This window comes from Musca autumnalis, unplaced genomic scaffold, assembly GCF_047663935.1.
Source record: "Musca autumnalis isolate F117 unplaced genomic scaffold, ASM4766393v1 scaffold_4, whole genome shotgun sequence".
In the NCBI taxonomy this organism is placed as follows: domain Eukaryota; kingdom Metazoa; phylum Arthropoda; class Insecta; order Diptera; family Muscidae; genus Musca; species Musca autumnalis.
In genome coordinates, this window is record NW_027411977.1 from 38,419,778 (window position 1) to 38,437,265 (window position 17,488).

Here is a 17,488-nt window from a genome sequence, read left to right on the forward strand (position 1 = left end):
ACACGTTTAGAACATCATCTGTCCCTACAGGAACTTTCGATGGTCCATTGAGAAGTTTTCGAAGGTCCTCTCTTCATAGATGTTCTTTAGAAGGTCTTCTGTACATTGAAGACCTCTCGGAGTTCTTCTGCCCATAGAGTACCTTTTGAAGGTCATCTGTCCCTAACAGACCTTTAAAGTTCTTCTGTCCATATAGCACCTTTTGAAGGTCGTCTGTCCATAGAAGATCTTTCGCAGATCTTCTGGCCACAGAATACATTTTGAAGTTCTTCGGTCCATAGGGTATCTATTTAAAGTCATCTTTCCAAAGAGTACGTTTGGAAGGTCATCGGTGCACCGAATAGCTTTCGAAATACCTTTTGAGGACTTTTCGAAGGTCTTCTGTCAATAGAGTACCGTTTGAAGATCATCTGTCCCTAGTAGAAATTCTTCTGCACCTTTTAAAGGTTATCTCTACATAGAAGAGTTTCGAAGATCTTCGGCCATAGAACCGTACATAGAAGATCTTTCGAAGATCTTCTGGCCATATAGCGCATTTTGAAGTTTTTCTGTCCTAGGGTACCTTTTTAAGGTCATCTGTACAAAGAGTACGTTTTGTAGGTCATCTGTCTATAGAAAAGCTTTCGAAGATCTTCTGGTCATAAAAAACCTTTCGATGGTCTTCTGTCCATCGATTACATTTTGAAGGTCAACTGTATGTAGAATACCTTTTGATGGTCATCTGTCCAGACTTTTCGAAGTTCTTCTGTTCATATAGTATCTTGTGAAGGCCGTCATAGAAGTCCTGTAAAAAATCTTCTTTACATAGAAGACTTTGTATAGAAAACCAGTCGGAGATATTTTGCCCATAAAGCACCTTTCGATGGTCATCTGTCTCTAGAAGACCTTTCGGAAGTCTTCTGCCTATAGATCTCGTTTTGAAGGTCATCTGTCCATAGAAAAGCTTTGTCCATAGAAGAGCTTTCGGAGTTATTCTGCCTGTAGATCTCGTTTTGAATGTCATCTGTCCATAGAAGAGCTTTCGAAAGTCTTCTGTCCATAAAATACATAACACCTTTTGAAGTCCCATCGAAAGGAAGACTTTTCGAAGTTCTTCCGTCCATAGAGTACCTTGTGATGGTCGTCATAAAGCACCTTTCGATGGTCATATGTCTTCTGCCCATAGATCATATTTTGAAGGTAATCTGTCCATAGAACAGCTTTGTCCATAGAAGAGCTTTCGTATGTCTTCTGCCTATAGATCTCGTTTTGAAGGTCAACTGTCCCTAGAAGTCCTTTCGAAGGTCACTCGCTAATAGAAGACCTTGTCAAAGTAAGGTGTGAGGGAACTCCCCCTGTGATGTACTTTTGCTAATAGTTTTCCTCAAAGAATTCTCTCCCTTAACTGTTGTAAAAGTATATTTTACCCATCAAAAAGTTCTATTTACATTTGAATTAACTAATCCAGCTTAATATTATTGTGGTATATGGGACTTTTTCTGTAAATAAGTATATTTTCCAATCCCTAACCCTTCGCATGGTATCTATCATCACCTATGTCAACAACAATGCTACTTCAAATAAATTTCTTTCTACTTGAGCAGTAATGACCTAAGAGGTACATTGAAAAATTAGGAGGCTGCCGACGAAGTCCCACACAACCAACCATTATGCTACGTTTCACAGGTGGTTAAGTCCTCCTACAAGAGATGGAACTTTAGTTCGTTCCTACCATGTTTCTCTTTGTAGCATTGTTTGTCCCAATAATTTACTTTATTTTCAAAAGATTAACCTTCAGATATCCGTAACACGTAGCAAAATCAGAATAAAATTTATGTTCTTTAATCTTTGTACATCATAATATTTCAATTCACTACCAGACCTTGTACCATTCATTCCCCACCGAATCAACCTTATGCGCATTGGTTTATTATTTTCCCTTCATGGTAAACAAATCAATTATCGACAATTTTCAGACAATCAACAAGTCAGATGGAGATCAGCAGCGAGCAATCGTCACCATTAAATAAAACAAATGTCTGTCTCAATGACTCTACATTAACTGGGCATAATTTTTTTTGGCAGTGCGAAGCAGATATCTGTTGTAGCTCCACATTTTGTGGTAGCTTAAACAAAATATGCGAATGAAATCTTGTTTTAGCGCCACTAGTTTTTTATGTTTATTTATATTATTATTATTTGTTTTTTTTGGTTTTTTGTTTTGATATATTTTTTTTATTATTTGGACAAGTGCCACTTAAGTAGCACATAAAAAAAAGAACTGCATTAATTTGGCCACTGAACAGTGAATAATGGTCTTGTCTTCACTTTTTTCACGTATACGCTTCTCAATTAATCTTTGATCTCAGATTTCAATTAAAGGAGCTGTGATTACAGAGCAATTCTGGAGATAAATAAAATAAGTTATGCAAAATTTATTTTGGAAGGTTTGTATTTTTTTGTGTTTTTGCTTTGGTCACCACAGAAGCATCATTATCATAAAACTTTAGTTTAAGGACATTTGCTTGAGATTTACAAAGCGATTATTGTGATATATTGTTTCAGTTGAAAGAAATAAAAGAGGTTAATTTTGTAGGTTTTTAGATCGGAGCATGACATTGACATATTTGTTTCAGTTTTGTTTATAAAAATATATGTTCACACTTTACATACTGACATGTTTTTAACAAGTTCATTAATTTTTGAGTGCCCCAGTTTAAATTTGTCGATGGAGGTAAGCTAGGTTTTTATGTCTAAACTTTAATTGAAATTAAAGGAAGAAGTCATTATTTTTTGGGAAGTTTAATGGTTTTCATAATGATCAAGAAGAAATACCATATGTCTATAGAAGACTCTTTAAAGATTTCTTGTGTATAGATTTTTTGAATGCCCTAAAAGGTCTTCTGTTTTTAGGAACACGTTAAAGGATCTTCTTTCCAAAGAAGACCTTTCAAAATGCTTGCCTTTAAAAGTCCTCTGATCACAGAAATCCTTTTAATCTGTTCCTTTTTTATGAAATAACATTCGAAATTCTTCCGTCAAAGGAAGAATTGATTATTTTTTGAGAAGTTTCATGGTTTTCATAATGACCAAGAAGAAATACCATATGTCTATAGAAGACTGTTTAAAGATTTCTTGTGTATAGATTTTTTGAATGCCCTGAAAGGTCTTTTGTATTAAGGAACACGTTAAAGGCTCTTCTTTCCAAAGAAGACCTTTCAAAATGCTTGCCTTTAAAAGTCCTCTGATCACAGAAATCCTTTTAATCTGTTCCTTTTTTATGAAATAACATTCGAAATTCTTCCGTCAAAGGAGACTTCCAAGATTTTCTGTATATAGCATACCTTTCGAAGGACATTTGTTAGTAGAATACCTTTCGAATATCTTTTGTCCATAGAAAACCTCTCAGAAGCCTTCTGTCCGCGGAAGACCTTTCGAGTTTCTTGTTACCATACATGGCCCTTTGAAGGTCTGCTGTCCATAGAATATCATTTGAAGGTTATCTGTCCACAGAAGAGCCTTTGAAAATCTTCGCGTAGAGGAATACCTTTCAAAGGAAGTCTTCTTCTGTTGATAGAAGACCTTTTGAAGGTCTTCTGTACATACATGTACATGTGTCCATAAATGGTCTGTAAAAGTCTTTTTTTTTCTCTTCTCCTGTCCATAGAAAACATTGTTTTTATAGAAGACCTTCCGTAGGTTTTCCGTCGACAGAAGACGCTTTAAAAACCTGCGCATAGGAGACTACTTTTCAAATGAGTATTTTCAAAGGTCTTCTGCCTACGGGAGACCTTTCAAAAGCCATGTTTCCATGAAAGACCTGGGGAAGATATTCTGTCCATAGACGATCTTTCGATGGTCTGTATACATCGAACACCTATCGAAGATCTTCTCTCTCGAAAGTGATGTGTCCAAAATGAATGCCTGTCGTAGTTCTTCTGTCGGTAAATTACCTTTCATCGGTATTCTGTTCGTAGAATACCTTTCGAAAATATTTTATCAACAGAGAATCTTTCGAAGATCTTTTGAACATAGAAGTCATTTAAAAAGATATTGTGTCAACCAATTCATACAACTTTCGTTAAGATATCGTTACGATTTCGGATTCGAAATCGGACGTATCATCCGAATTTTGTTTCGATTTCGTTACGATGTCGGTACGATTGGTTTGCTGGGTAGTTAACGACAGATTTACCGACAATCGTCGGTATGTGTAAATTTTTAAATGTCAATAACTTAACAAACAGAAAAACTAGTTACGGAATCGCACTACTGGTCCTGCCTTTTCATTGTAATTTATTTTTTGTGTCGCACAGTAGAATTTGACCAAAACTGTAGTTTACTGCTGTTGAGGTAAGGAGTTGCAACATAGCTGGAATTTTTTGATATTACAATTTTCATTCTCCAATGGGTTGGAGAAAAATAACTTTTTTAAACTTGATTTCCGTTATAAATATGTACCAGATAAATTGAATAAATAATTCAAACGAAATCCTCTGCAACAGCACGCACGACACATACATATTACCATTGACTGTGGATATAGGCTGCTAATAACTGTAGATTACTATCATTAACATTCAATGAAGCGGTATTTAGTTATTTCTTCTTCATCTCAGTAGTAACAATGGTGTGAAGCATTTAATTTAATGACGAAATAAAATGTTGTTTTTTTTGTTTGGTGTAAAGGGCATACGCATATTATGTTATAGGTATGTTCACAGAGAGAGCATAACTGATTAACTATGAAGTGTAATCAAGGTGGGGCAACGTATTAACCAAATTATATACCAGTTTTATTATGGAAATTATCTGCGGCTCAATGTGTATAAAAATTGGAACAATATGTTCTTAGGGTATCAGTAGCAATTCATTTGTATTACATACAAGATCCAAAACACAACTCACCAAAACAAAATGTTCAAATTCGTAAGTTTTTATTAAGTAGAAAATTTTTTATGGAAATCTATATTTAAAAATTACTTTTAGGTCGCCATTTTCGCAATCCTCTGCTTGGCTTCTGCTGTCTCATCTGGTCACTTGGAAACCCACCATGTCGAGCATGAACCCGTTCTAGCCAAAGTTGGCCATGTTGTGCATTCGGCTCCCTCTGCTGTGTCCCATCAAAGCATTACCCAAGTCCATAGCAAATCTGTTGTAGAACCCGTCTACACTCCTCTTGTTAAGACCACCGTTCATACTGCTCCCGTTGTTAAGACTGTCCACCATGTTGCCCCAGTTGTCAAGACTGTCCATCATGTTGAACCTGTCGTCAAGACTGTCCACCATGTTGCTCCTGTTGTACACTCTGTTCCAGTTGTGCATTCCGCCCCTGTGGTCTCTTACCATCATCATCATTAAATAGAGAGGGAGAGAAAATGTTGTTAGTTGTTATTGAATAGTAATTGTTTGTTAAATAAACTGTTAAAAATATATTTTAAAATTATGATTTTTAATCTGTATGAAGATTTGAAATGAGGGGTGGTTCGGAATAACTTAAGGGAGTTTTAACGTATATTTCGTTCGCGTAGCACAGTGTGTGTTCCGCTACAAATTAGAAGTTAGCATGATCAAATCAAGCAGAGAGCAAGCAAAATAAAATAATAATAAAACAAAATAAAACCAGTAAGGAAATATACAAAATCGGGCGGGCCGACTATTTGATACCATACACCACTGGGAATATGTAAAATATGTATGGGAGCTATATCTAAATCAGACCCTATTTCGATATAAAATAACACACTTAGGAGTATATCTACACCGAACTCCGTCACACATTCAAAACTTCATCAAAAATGGACAGATATGAGTTGTTTGGTGAATTAAATATGTGAAATGGGCCGAAAGTATATATGATAGCTATATCCAAATCTGAACCGATTTCGATCAAATTTTTTACAAGGACGATTGTCATTAGAATGCTTTCCGATGCTCTTTGAAGGCTCATCCTCTTGCGGATATCAACAATGAAATAAAGCAACAGTCCAGAATATGCAGAGTAATATTTTATTCACACCCAGCAAAAAAGAAAATCATTATCAAATATAATAACTAGTTATTTTATGCCCATTAAAAGTTAAAAAATTAACTTAAAAAATTCTATTTTTAGAACATTTTGTTTTCAATTTGAACACCCTTCATATGTATAATCTACACCTACCTCACGCCCAGTCAGCATTTTTTGAAAATTTTAATCAAATTCGAGTCTTTTTTGATCCGACTGCACGATTAAAAAGCTAGAATATGAGCTCATTTTCTGATCATAAATGACTCCTTTGTCGGTAGGAAAACATAACCTCAGGCGACTCTTCTAAACAAATCACAAATGAGTCTTTTTCGAGTCGTATTTCAATCATTTATTGGTGTTTTGTTGATTAATTTCGGACCCTTTTTCGAGTCTTTTTAGAGTCATGTTTATAATCATTTATGAGTCTTTTTGTTAGACGAAATAAATTAAAAAAAATTTCTTTTTATTCTTTCCTTTTTTTATAGTCTTTTCAGCTTTGTTATGTCTTTTAATTATCCTTTATGTTGCTTGGTGGTTAGTATACTGCTTCTTCATTTCACTTGGCAAAACCTGTTGTGTTGTGTTTGTCTGTACCTTTAATATTATACGTTACATTTATATCAAAATTTTGTAGAAAGTGTATATGAGAATCTTATTTTTTTTTTACAACCAAATAAAAATAAAACAAAGCAATCAGTTTTTAATCACCTAACTGTTCAAAATATGATCAGAGTATACATAATTATAGTCACTTTTCAAACACCTGTATGACCCTTTTTTGATTAAGCATTTTTCGATCTTCCAGATGATCAAAATGTGACAATAAATAACAAAAAATTGTCACATTTTAAACACCTCAATGATTTATTTGTGATTGCTACACATTTGTTCTTGTATTTTAAATTGAACTCTTTTTAATCATTACAGGGAGTCACTTTCGAGTCCCTTTCTGGTCACACAAGCGACTTAATCAATTTTTGATCACCAAAAGGACTCTAAAAAGACTCCTCAATGTGATTTTTGAAAAAACAGTCTTCTAAATGCTATCTGGGACTGTGGTAAGGGGTAGTATGTGTCATTGTATATGTATGTGACATGCAGAAGGAAAAGAGATAGACCTATAGTTCCTTCTAGGGATATGTATAGAATCACTTTCTGAGTCAATGTATGCATGTCCGTCCGTTCGCAACGTACAGGTCGCATTTTTTGTCCGATTCATCTGAAAACTCGGGAATATAATTTTTTAGCAATAGGAAGAACGCTATAGCTTTTGGTGAAAATCAGTTCAGATTCTGATATAGCCCCGATTTTCTGAACCAAACACGCATATACATCCGACTTCGATGAAAATTGGATTTGGTGACTGAATTTAGCCTGGAAATAGGTGTGCCAAATTTGATCGAAATCCAATTTCGATGAAACTTGGAAAGTGTGACTGAATGCGGTCTAAAAATAGATGTGCCAAATTTGATCGAAATCGGTTCAGATTTGGATATAGCTATCATATATACTTTCGGCCGATTTCACATATTTAATTCACCAAACAACTCATATCTGTCCATTTTTGATGAAGTTTTGAATGTGTGACGGAGTTCGGTGTAGATATCCTCCTAAGTGTGTTATTTTATGTCGAAATTTTTAGATATAGCTCCCATACATATTTTACATATACCCAGTGGTGTATGGTATCAAATAGTCGGTCCCGCCCGATTTTGTATATTTCCTTACTGGTTTTATTTTGTTTTATTATTATTTTATTTTGCTTGCTCTCTGCTTGATTTGATCATGCTAACTTCTAATTTTTAGCGGAACACACACTGTGCTACGCGAACGAAATATACTTTAAAACTCCCTTAAGGTATTTCGAACCACCCCTCATTTCAAATCTTCATACAGATTAAAAATCATAATTTTAAAATATATTTTTAACAGTTTATTTAACAAACAATTACTATTCAATAACAACTAACAACATTTTCTCTCCCTCTCTATTTAATGATGATGATGGTAAGAGACCACAGGGGCGGAATGCACAACTGGAACAGAGTGTACAACAGGAGCAACATGGTGGACAGTCTTGACGACAGGTTCAACATGATGGACAGTCTTGACAACTGGGGCAACATGGTGGACAGTCTTCACAACGGGAGCAGTATGAACGGTGGTCTTAACAACAGGAGTGTAGACGGGTTCTACAACAGATTTGCTATGGACTTGGGTAATGCTTTGATGGGACACAGCAGAGGGAGCCGAATGCACAACATGACCAACTTTGGCTAGAACGGGTTCATGCACGACATGGTGGGTTTCCAAGTGACCAGCTGAGGTAGCAGAAGCCAAGCAGAGGGTTGCGAAAATGGCGACCTAGAAGTAATTTTTAAATTTAGATTTTCATGAAATTTTTTCTTCTTAATAAAAACTTACAAATTTGAACATTTTGGTTTGGTTAGTTGTGTTTTGGATCTTGTATGTAATACAAATGAATTGTTACTGATGGCCTAAGAACATATTGTTCCAATTTTTATACATAATGAGCTGCAGATAATTTCCATAATAAAACTGGTATACAATTTGGTTAATACGTTGCCCACCTTGATTACACTTCATAGTTGATCAGTTATGCTCTCTCTGTGAACATATAACATAAATATGTATGTGTGTGCCCTTTACACCAACAAACAAAAAAACCACATTATATTGCCCTAAAATTAAACGCTTCACACCATTGTTATTACTGAGATTAAGAAGAAGAAATAATTAAATACTGCTTTATTGAATGTTAATGATAGTAATCTAAATATATTAGCAGCCTATACAAATAGTCAATGGTAATCTGTGTCTGCAGTGTGCTGTGCGTGCTGTTACAGACCATTTCATTTGAATTATTTCTTCAATCACTCTGGTACATGTATAACGTATAACGGAAATCAAGTTTATAAAAAAGAGTTTATTTTTCTCGACAATATTGAAGAATGAAAAGTTTAAAATCAAAAAAAAAAAAAAATCCAACTATGTAGGTTGCAACTCTTTACCTCAAATATGCAGTTTGGTCAAATTCTACTTTGAGACACAAAGAAAAAAAAACAAATGACAATGAATACTCAGCAAATTATGAAAGCAGAGCTAACAAATAAGAGAGGGTTATAGTCGGACAGGGCCGACCATATGATGCCCTACTTCACTACCCCTGACCACTAGTTTTTCACGGAATTTCTTTTGTATGATTGCGACATATTTGTCCGGTCATACATACATATGTACATAAGTTTATATACACGATAACATACCAGAGAGGTAGCACGACGTCATTACTGTAAACGTAAGGTCCATAGACAAATAAAAGAATAGACAAAGAAATCCTCTCACATAAATTCTCTCACTCAATGAGATACTCAATTTTTAAAATGGCAAGAACTATATATTTTTAAACTATTTTTGGTGGTAATAGACAATATGTGGGTAGTATTTGGCCGGATCTACACCCTTATACAAAAAATCAAAAAATCTTGCAATTTACTCAAAAACAAAATGCAATTGAATGAACACACAGTATATTGGTTGCACGAGCGACCCCTACAAAAAACAAGCACACTACAATTTCTCTGTCTATTCTTTTATTTGTCTATGATAAAGTGTCATTTGTTTTATTTTATAATGGACAATCAGACATGTTTGACGATATATTACTAATAAAACAATGTTAAAAGACTTTTAGAAATAGCTTTCGCTGATTTTTAAGGGATCGACTAATGAAAAAATAATCAATATGGAGTTATTACATTACTGTTGAGCAAATGGTAGCACAAAACCTTCAAAACCCCGTACATCATTGTAATTTACATCGATTTAAAAACTTGATTTACCAATTTCTCTATCATTCGTGCAACATTTTGTAGCATGGAAGGTAAATAAAGGAACCCGTTCATATGTTGGAGAGTATTTCAGTTATCTAACCGCTGCACTGATGACCTCAAGGGAGAGGTCAAGAGCTGGTTTTCAAGTTTAGCTTTCCTAATTTGCCGGAATATTAAAATATGGACCAAAAATTAAATTTGGATACTTTTCCCATAAAATTTACTGTCAATATTAAACTACATATAACTGCGAACTCTAGCGTTGTTATGGTCAGACTACACACAAATAAAACTGTTGGATCCCAGTATATACTAGGGTGTAACTCTGTTATCTGACCCCGTACATACATCAACATAATTGGCAGCAATGGAAAGTCGAGATATCGTCTTCCAAATATAACCTCACGTGGGCGGAATGTGTAGCAGGAATAAAGATATAAGATATACCAATACCAATTTTACCAATTTTCACACTACAGTTTCGGTCCATTGTATCATAGTAAATTGTAAGATTCTTCTCTGTCATAAACTCAAACCTTATTTAAAAATTTAGCACTGATTGGACTATTATTGCGACCTACAGAGCAGCTACAAAATCGGATAAAATTTTTGTTTTTGGTTCCCCTAAATATTTTACGATCATCACCAATAACAATAGGTGTCTATTCCGATCTGCAGCCGACCTCCATACAAAATTTCGTGACGTTCGTCCATAATTGCGGCCTGAAATTTAATTATAATTTATAATGGACGGACGACCACACATGGCTAAATCGTTTTATATCGTCGATATATGAATTTTGGTATGCCACGTGGGGGGGCTACGACAAATAATTCCCGGTGTTACATGCATTTTTTGGAAAACAAACTTATAATACACTTCCTACATTGCGCAGTGGCCAATTTTACGAAAAACCTGGCCAAAAATATAAAAATGAATGGATTGGGTTCTAATGTTTTTCGGGTTGCTGGTTTCCCTTTTCATATATTTTAATCTTCAAACGATCATTAAAGGGGGTTTTTTGTCCCTTCTCCTATAAAATGTGATCGTATCAGATCAAAATATTCTAGAAATTTGTTCGCCATACAATTTTACTATAAGTCCTAGAATACATCAAAACTCTAAATTATACCCAAACGCCAGGAAGTGACCCTATACTATATTCTAAAACTCTTCCATTTTTATGAAATGATAAGGTACACAGCACAACTCGATCTTACTCACAACAGTTTTCATCATTTATTGTGAAAATTGATCTTGAAAATAATCAACAAATACGGACATCAATTTTTAAAAAACGTGCACTTCATTGGCGACGCTGATAATTTTATATTCATTTCACATAACTCTCCTTACAATAACAAAAAAAAATTATTTTTATTTGAAAATTTTGCCTATTAGGCGAAGGTCATTTTTTATTAATTTTTTAATTAATTTCTCGTTAGAGACGAGCTTACTGACCTAGATGCTTTTTGAAAAAGGAAAGCCGACGATACGAACCCACACAATCACCACTGTGTGACATGCATGTTTCGCCTTTGGTTTAGGAAGGCTCCTCAGACACATCGACTGTGGGGCGGCTTCGCTATCCTCTAACTTATTTCCTCTTTCAAATGCAAGTTGTTTTTTTTTTTTTACAAAGTTGAATTTTTTGTTCAAATCTTTGTATGGCTTTCATGACAAACGCTTAGCGTAGCCTTTGAAAGTTATGAGTTTGGTTCTGAACACTAACACGCCGTGACAACACTTTTTTCCATGTGTTTTTCAAGGACGTGGGTTCGAACCCCAGCCTGGCTCAAGCTGATTTTTATTTTTATTTGAAAATTTTGCCTATTAGGCGAAGGTCATTTTTTATTAATTTTTTAATTAATTTCTCGTTAGAGACGAGCTTACTGACCTAGATGCTTTTTGAAAAAGGAAAGCCGACGATACGAACCCACACAATCACCACTGTGTGACATGCATGTTTCGCCTTTGGTTTAGGAAGGCTCCTCAGACACATCGACTGTGGGGCGGCTTCGCTATCCTCTAACTTATTTCCTCTTTCAAATGCAAGTTGTTTTTTTTTTACAAAGTTGAATGAAAGCCATACAAAGATTTGAACAAAAAATTCAACTTTGTAAAAAAAAAAAAAAACAACTTGCATTTGAAAGAGGAAATAAGTTAGAGGATAGCGAAGCCGCCCCACAGTCGATGTGTCTGAGGAGCCTTCCTAAACCAAAGGCGAAACATGCATGTCACACAGTGGTGATTGTGTGGGTTCGTATCGTCGGCTTTCCTTTTTCAAAAAGCATCTAGGTCAGTAAGCTCGTCTCTAACGAGAAATTAATTAAAAAATTAATAAAAAATGACCTTCGCCTAATAGGCAAAATTTTCAAATAAAAATAAAAATCAGCTTGAGCCAGGCTGGGGTTCGAACCCACGTCCTTGAAAAACACATGGAAAAAAGTGTTGTCACGGCGTGTTAGTGTTCAGAACCAAACTCATAACTTTCAAAGGCTACGCTAAGCGTTTGTCATGAAAGCCATACAAAGATTTGAACAAAAAATTCAACTTTGTAAAAAAAAAAACAACTTGCAATTGAAAGAGGAAATAAGTTAGAGGATAGCGAAGCCGCCCCACAGTCGATGTGTCTGAGGAGCCTTCCTAAACCAAAGGCGAAACATGCATGTCACACAGTGGTTATTGTGTGGGTTCGTATCGTCGGCTTTCCTTTTTCAAAAAGCATCTAGGTCAGTAAGCTCGTCTCTAACGAGAAATTAATTAAAAAAAAATTATATTTATAAGCCGTTGTTTATTTTGGATATTATAATATTTTAATAAACAACTAAAATATTGAGAAAAAATTTTCCAAATATGGTCACTTTGACCTGCTTTTACACCCACTTACTAAAGAACAAACTTATATATTTTTTCATAGCTACACGAAGTGGGATCCTATAAACAATATTTGGCACTATTTAGTGTAAATTGATATATTTTTTTCGATTTTTGGCCAGGTTTTTCGGAAATTTGGCCACCGTGCATTGTGGAGTAGGGTATAAAACATGATATTTGCGATATCAATTCAAGATTAGATACAGTTAAGCCTCTCACTAATAACTGTTGGTATTGAATTTGGTTAAAATTGAATAATATTTAGAGGTCAAATAGACTAAAAATGTTCGTATAGAATTCGGGAAATATTTACTCTACGAGGAATATCATTAGTCCACCCTTACACAGACATCAAAGGGATTGATTTATCTATATATATCTGAGATGTGGTCTAATGAAGACAGGTGTCCAAACTTAAAGAAAAAGTCAATTCGTCAACAGCTAAATATAGCGGATGAATGTTTGGTAAATTAATGGTTTCGTAAAATATATAATTTTGTTTGCCTTATATAATTTGGATCGAAATCCCAATGATTTTTCAGTTCACTTGTAGTGCAGATTAGGGTTATAAATTTTTTGCAATTTTTGCATATATCAAAAATACCACCACATAGCTGCGTAGAGCATGAAAAACTACTGAGAAATTTTTTCTCTATCGCGAAAAAAGTTTCTGCACCAAATAATCGAGAGAAAATAATTACGAAGTCTTTTTTCAACAATTTATTTAACACACAAAATATATTCAATATTCACTAACGATATTTTCACTCCCTCCATTTAGTGATGATGATGGTAAGAGTGGACAACGGGAACAGAGTGTACATGGTGGACAACTGGAGTGTGAACAGTCTTAACGACAGGTTCAACATGATGGACCGTCTTGACAACTGGGGCAACATGGTGGACAGTCTTAACAACGGGAGCAGCATGAACGGTGGTCTTAACAACTGGAGTGTAGACGGGTTCTACAACAGATTTGCTATGGACTTGAGTGATGCTTTGATAGGACACAGCTGAGGGAGCTGAATGCACAACATGGCCAACTTTGGCTAGAACGGGTTCATGCACCACATGATGGGTTTCCAAGTGACCAGCTGAGACAGCAGAAGCCAAGCAAAGGGTGGCGAAAATGGCAGCCTAAAAATAATTTTCAATTTAAATTTTTTTCTCTTTGTCATTTTATTTACAAAACACTTACGAATTTGAACATTTTGTTTGGAAGTGTTGATGTTGGGAACTTGTATGTAATACAAATGAATTGATACTGATGCCCTTAGAACTTATTGTTCCAACTTTTATACACAATTATCTCTGTAATCTCTGTAATATAGTTTTTAAACAAATTTGTTGTTATGCTGGCCCACCTTGAATAGAGTTGATTGTTGATAGCACACACACACATTGTCTCTCTGGCTTAATCCATGTGCCCTTTACAAAAACCAACAATACTTCATATTCTTTGGTCATAACAATGGTCACTGCACACCATTATAATTACTGAGATGAAGAAGAAACAATAAAACACCAATTAATTGAAATTTAATGTTATTGATATTAATCCAAATATATTAGCTGCCTATACCGACAGTGTATGGTAATATGCTTCAGCAGAGTGTTTGCATTATGCCAGCTATGCAAGAGCGTTTCGATTAAGATATTTGTTCAATCAAACAGGTACATACTTTTATCAAAATCAATTAAAACAAGTAAAAAGTATCAGTCGGCTTTGCTAACAGAGATATACCCTCAGCCCGTTCAAGAGATATCGTCCATAGCATTTTAGTGATTTTTTTTTAATATTGGGGGGAACTACAGGAAGTTGTGGACCGGTATTGCCAATCTCCAAACTGAAACTAAGTTTGGACAAAATATGAAGAAGGCCAAAATTTGGATCAAATCGGTTAATCAGTTCGAGAGTTATGCAAATGCATATATAGTTAGGATGGTCGTAGATAAAATCTGATTAGACAGAAACTAGTTTCATCACAAAAGAAATTTTTGCATATTTTGCATATGCATATTTTGACATATTTTTACATATTTGCATAAAATGAACATATGCAAAAAATATGCAAGGATTTGTGGTCTAAAAATTCCACCGAAATGACTGAAATGTGGTATTACGCCTTCGTTAGGGGTATGAAACTTTACACCTGAAATTTGTCCGCATGGGTCCACGTCTTCATATAGGCCCCATAGAATGGTACCTCCCGATTTCCGATATTTTGAAGGTTTTGGACTCAACATCACACTTAAATGACTGACATTTTGTATCAAGTCTTCGTTGGGAGTATAAAACATTCTACCTGAAATTTGTCAGTATAGGTCCACGTCTTCATATAGCCCCCATAGAACGGTACCTCCAGATTTATGGTATTTTGAAGGTTGTGGCCTCACTATCCCGCCAAAATGGCTGACATTTGGAATTAAGTCTTCCTTGGAGGTAAACAACTTTCCACCTAAAATTTGTCGGTTTAGTTTCAGGCCTTCATATAGCACCCATAGAAGTATACCTCCCGATTTTCGGTATTTTGAAGGTTGAGGCTGTGGTTATACATTTCTAGATTTTATTGACTTGTCTGAAAAGAATTTTAAACAGACATACAAACATTTTTGTACCTAATATTGAAATATTTGTTGCATAAAAAATATGTAAAATGTATAAATTTTGCATATGCAAAATATGAAGGAGTGGACAAAAATCGAAAAATTGATAGTGACAAATTTGGTTGCGATTGAAATAAATATTCTCTAAACATATCAAATTTTTAACAACCAGCATTATTTTTGGCGGTTATATGCCAAGTTAAGTCGAAGAAGTTGTGATTTGTATGTGAGGCCTTAAAAACGAAAAATACATCCGCAAAGCATTCGTAGGTTATGAGTAAAATTATAAAAGATAGGAGAGGTAAATGTGCAATTTTCAAAATGAAACATATAGGTGATGGCGTTGACAATGTTTTAACGAAAAAAACAAATTCATAATTTGTTTTCTAACTTCATTAAAAATAATTTCTTTATAAATGACTTTTTCTGCTGTTTTTAATATAATTAATATTAATTTATGTTGAGTTTTACTAATGTTGGGACCATTTGTGAGTCTCGAAATTTTTTTTTAAAACGAAGGGGATAATCTCTTGTTTACGATTAACAAAAGTCCAACTGCCCCCATCTGTCACCCGCTAAGTTATTCCTCTTATACCACGCCTGTAATATCGTCAGAATTCCGAAAATCGGAAGGTACCTAAACATGGACCTATACTGCAAATTTTTTCAAAGAGGTTTTTGGCCCACTCAGAGCTCAAAATGCAAAATTACAGCCAAATCTGTTGGAAAATATGGGTAAAATCGTCGGGAGGTACGTTTATATGGGGGCTATATTTAAACGTAGACCGAGATTGACCATTTTTTGCATGGAGGTATAGTTCACTCAGAACTCAAAATGTCAAATTACAGCCAAATCAGTTGGAAAATTTCGCTAAAATTGTCAAAATACCGAAAATCTGAGGGTACATTTATATTGGGGCTATACCTAAACGTGGACCTATATTTAATATTTTTTGCATATTTTTATTCACCCAGAACTCAAAATCCAAAATAACATCCAAATCGGTTTGTAAATTTGGCCAAAATCGTAAAAATACCAAAAATCGGGCGGTACCTTTCTATGGGAGCTATACCCAAATATGGACCTACATCCACTAAAAATGGTTTTCTATCTTTTTGGCTTGTTATAAAACTACGTTTAAAATTTGGAGGTGGTAGCTCGGTTCGAGCTATTTTTGGCACTCCTTTCCATACAAGTGGGTCCACTGTGCAGTGTTTACAAGTTGTTACAACAAAAATCAAAGGGTTCGAAAGCAGGTCCTAAAGTGAACTTTTCCGAACATTCGTGTGGGTGGTACCCGAAGTAGTGGACCGATTGAGTCCATATTGGAACCTCATCTAAGTCTGGTAGAAATTTCACGATGTACAAAGTATGGACCAAATCGGTTATTCCCTTCAATAGTTATCGTGCGCACAATTTTCCGAACATTTTTGAACTTTTGTGGGGGATGTACCGGAAGATGTGGACCGATATTAGCTATCTTCGAACTTAAACTAAGTTTGGACAAAATATTACGAAAGCCAAATTTTGGGCCGAATTGGTTCATCCGTTCGTGTGTTATCGTGCACTCCAGCCAGCCAGACAGACGGACGGACATGGCTGAATCAACTCCAAATTGTCTGAAACGGATCTCGTCCAAAGATACTTTGGGTCTAAAACCATTATTTCGATGAACACATCTTGCCCGTATCGTCAGCATAAATGCTGAGGGTATAAAAATTTAGCACTGATTGGATTATTATTGCCACCAACAGAGCAGCTACAAAATCGGATAAGCCTTGTTTTTGGTCCATTTCACAGCCTAAATATTTCACGATCAGCGCCAGGAGGTCTGAAGCTGACCTCCATTCAAAATTTCGTGACGATCGATCCATAATTGCAGTCTGGAATTTGATCACATCTGGAATTTGACACAACACTAAATAGCTTTATGTCGTCGATATATGCATTTTGGTATACCACGTGGGCGTCTACGACAAATAATTCCTGGCGTTACATGCATTTTTAGCAAAACAAACTTATAATACCCTCCCCACTTTGTGGAGTAGGGTATAAAACGCGGATAGGCGTTTTTATATCCTGCACCATAATGTGATATCAATTCAAGATTAGATGCAGTTAGGCCTCTCACTAACAACGGTTGGTATTGAATTTGGTTA

The 17,488-nt window shown here is 35.1% G+C and overlaps 3 protein-coding genes across 3 annotated transcripts; 1 reads left to right on the top strand and 2 right to left on the bottom strand.

The window, feature by feature from the left end:
- Positions 1 to 4,896: 4,896 nt before the first annotated feature.
- Positions 4,897 to 5,340, top strand: LOC141402900 (uncharacterized). The gene is made up of 2 exons (XM_073985025.1): positions 4,897 to 4,908; positions 4,969 to 5,340. The coding sequence occupies exons 1-2, from the start codon at positions 4,897 to 4,899 to the stop codon at positions 5,338 to 5,340; spliced, it is 384 nt and encodes a 127-aa protein (XP_073841126.1).
- Positions 5,341 to 7,899: 2,559 nt separating this feature from the next.
- LOC141402901 (uncharacterized) lies at positions 7,900 to 8,425 on the bottom strand. Its single transcript, XM_073985027.1, has 2 exons — positions 8,414 to 8,425; positions 7,900 to 8,353 (listed from the first exon to the last, which is right to left on the bottom strand). Exons 1-2 carry the CDS (start codon positions 8,423 to 8,425, stop codon positions 7,982 to 7,984), a joined length of 384 nt encoding a protein of 127 aa, XP_073841128.1. The 3' UTR covers positions 7,900 to 7,981.
- Positions 8,426 to 13,498: 5,073 nt separating this feature from the next.
- LOC141402902 (uncharacterized) lies at positions 13,499 to 17,331 on the bottom strand. Its single transcript, XM_073985028.1, has 2 exons — positions 17,326 to 17,331; positions 13,499 to 13,858 (listed from the first exon to the last, which is right to left on the bottom strand). Exons 1-2 carry the CDS (start codon positions 17,329 to 17,331, stop codon positions 13,499 to 13,501), a joined length of 366 nt encoding a protein of 121 aa, XP_073841129.1.
- Positions 17,332 to 17,488: the final 157 nt, after the last annotated feature.